This window comes from Myotis brandtii, unplaced genomic scaffold, assembly GCF_000412655.1.
Source record: "Myotis brandtii unplaced genomic scaffold, ASM41265v1 scaffold743, whole genome shotgun sequence".
Lineage (NCBI taxonomy): Eukaryota > Metazoa > Chordata > Mammalia > Chiroptera > Vespertilionidae > Myotis > Myotis brandtii.
The window spans coordinates 901603-902167 of NW_005370960.1; the positions used below are offsets into that span (position 1 = coordinate 901603).

Consider the following 565-nt stretch of genomic DNA (forward strand, 5'->3'; position numbering starts at 1 on the left):
GGGGGGTGGGCGGGGGGGGGGGCTGAGCACTGGCCAGGAACCTCCTGGGACGAGTAAGTCAGGGAACAGGGCCTCACACTGTCCCTCCTCGTGTCCATGACTCGCCCGACCCCACCCCAAAGGGAACATGAGCCCCTCATCAGAGCGTGCGGGGCAGGTCCCGTCCCTCCCGCAGCCTCCGGGACAGAGTCGCCCCTTTGCTCTACGTTGGCGCCCGAGGGGCACCGCGCGTACCTGGCCCTCCGCACCGCGTCCCCGTGCAGGAGCAGCCGCAGGAGCAGCAGCGCTGTGCCCTGCGAGGCCATCTGCACGAAGGCCCAGCCCAGGAAGCTCATCTGGAAGGGGCTGGCGTAGGTGTCGACGCCCAGGCTGCGGGTCAGGTCGAACTGGATCTGGTTGTAGCAGAGCTCGATCAGGCCTTGGCCCAGGCAGAATTGGGGGAACAGGGTGAAGACCCACTTGAGGACCTCGTAGATGGTCTGCAGATTCTGCGCAGGGAGAGGGAACAGAAGCCCAGCTCGGGGCTGCTCGCACGCCCAGCTCTCCTGCGGGCCACCCCCCCGCC

General features: G+C 68.1%; 1 protein-coding gene across 1 annotated transcript in view; it reads right to left on the reverse strand.

Moving 5' to 3' along the window:
• The window catches only part of ABCA13 (ATP-binding cassette, sub-family A (ABC1), member 13), a 132498-nt gene that overhangs the window by 28789 nt on the left and 103144 nt on the right, over positions 1 to 565 (reverse strand). The window contains exon 47 of the mRNA XM_014530520.1: positions 235 to 488. Within this exon, the coding sequence (XP_014386006.1) occupies positions 235 to 488 (254 nt within the window). The remainder of the gene's footprint in view (positions 1 to 234; positions 489 to 565) is intronic.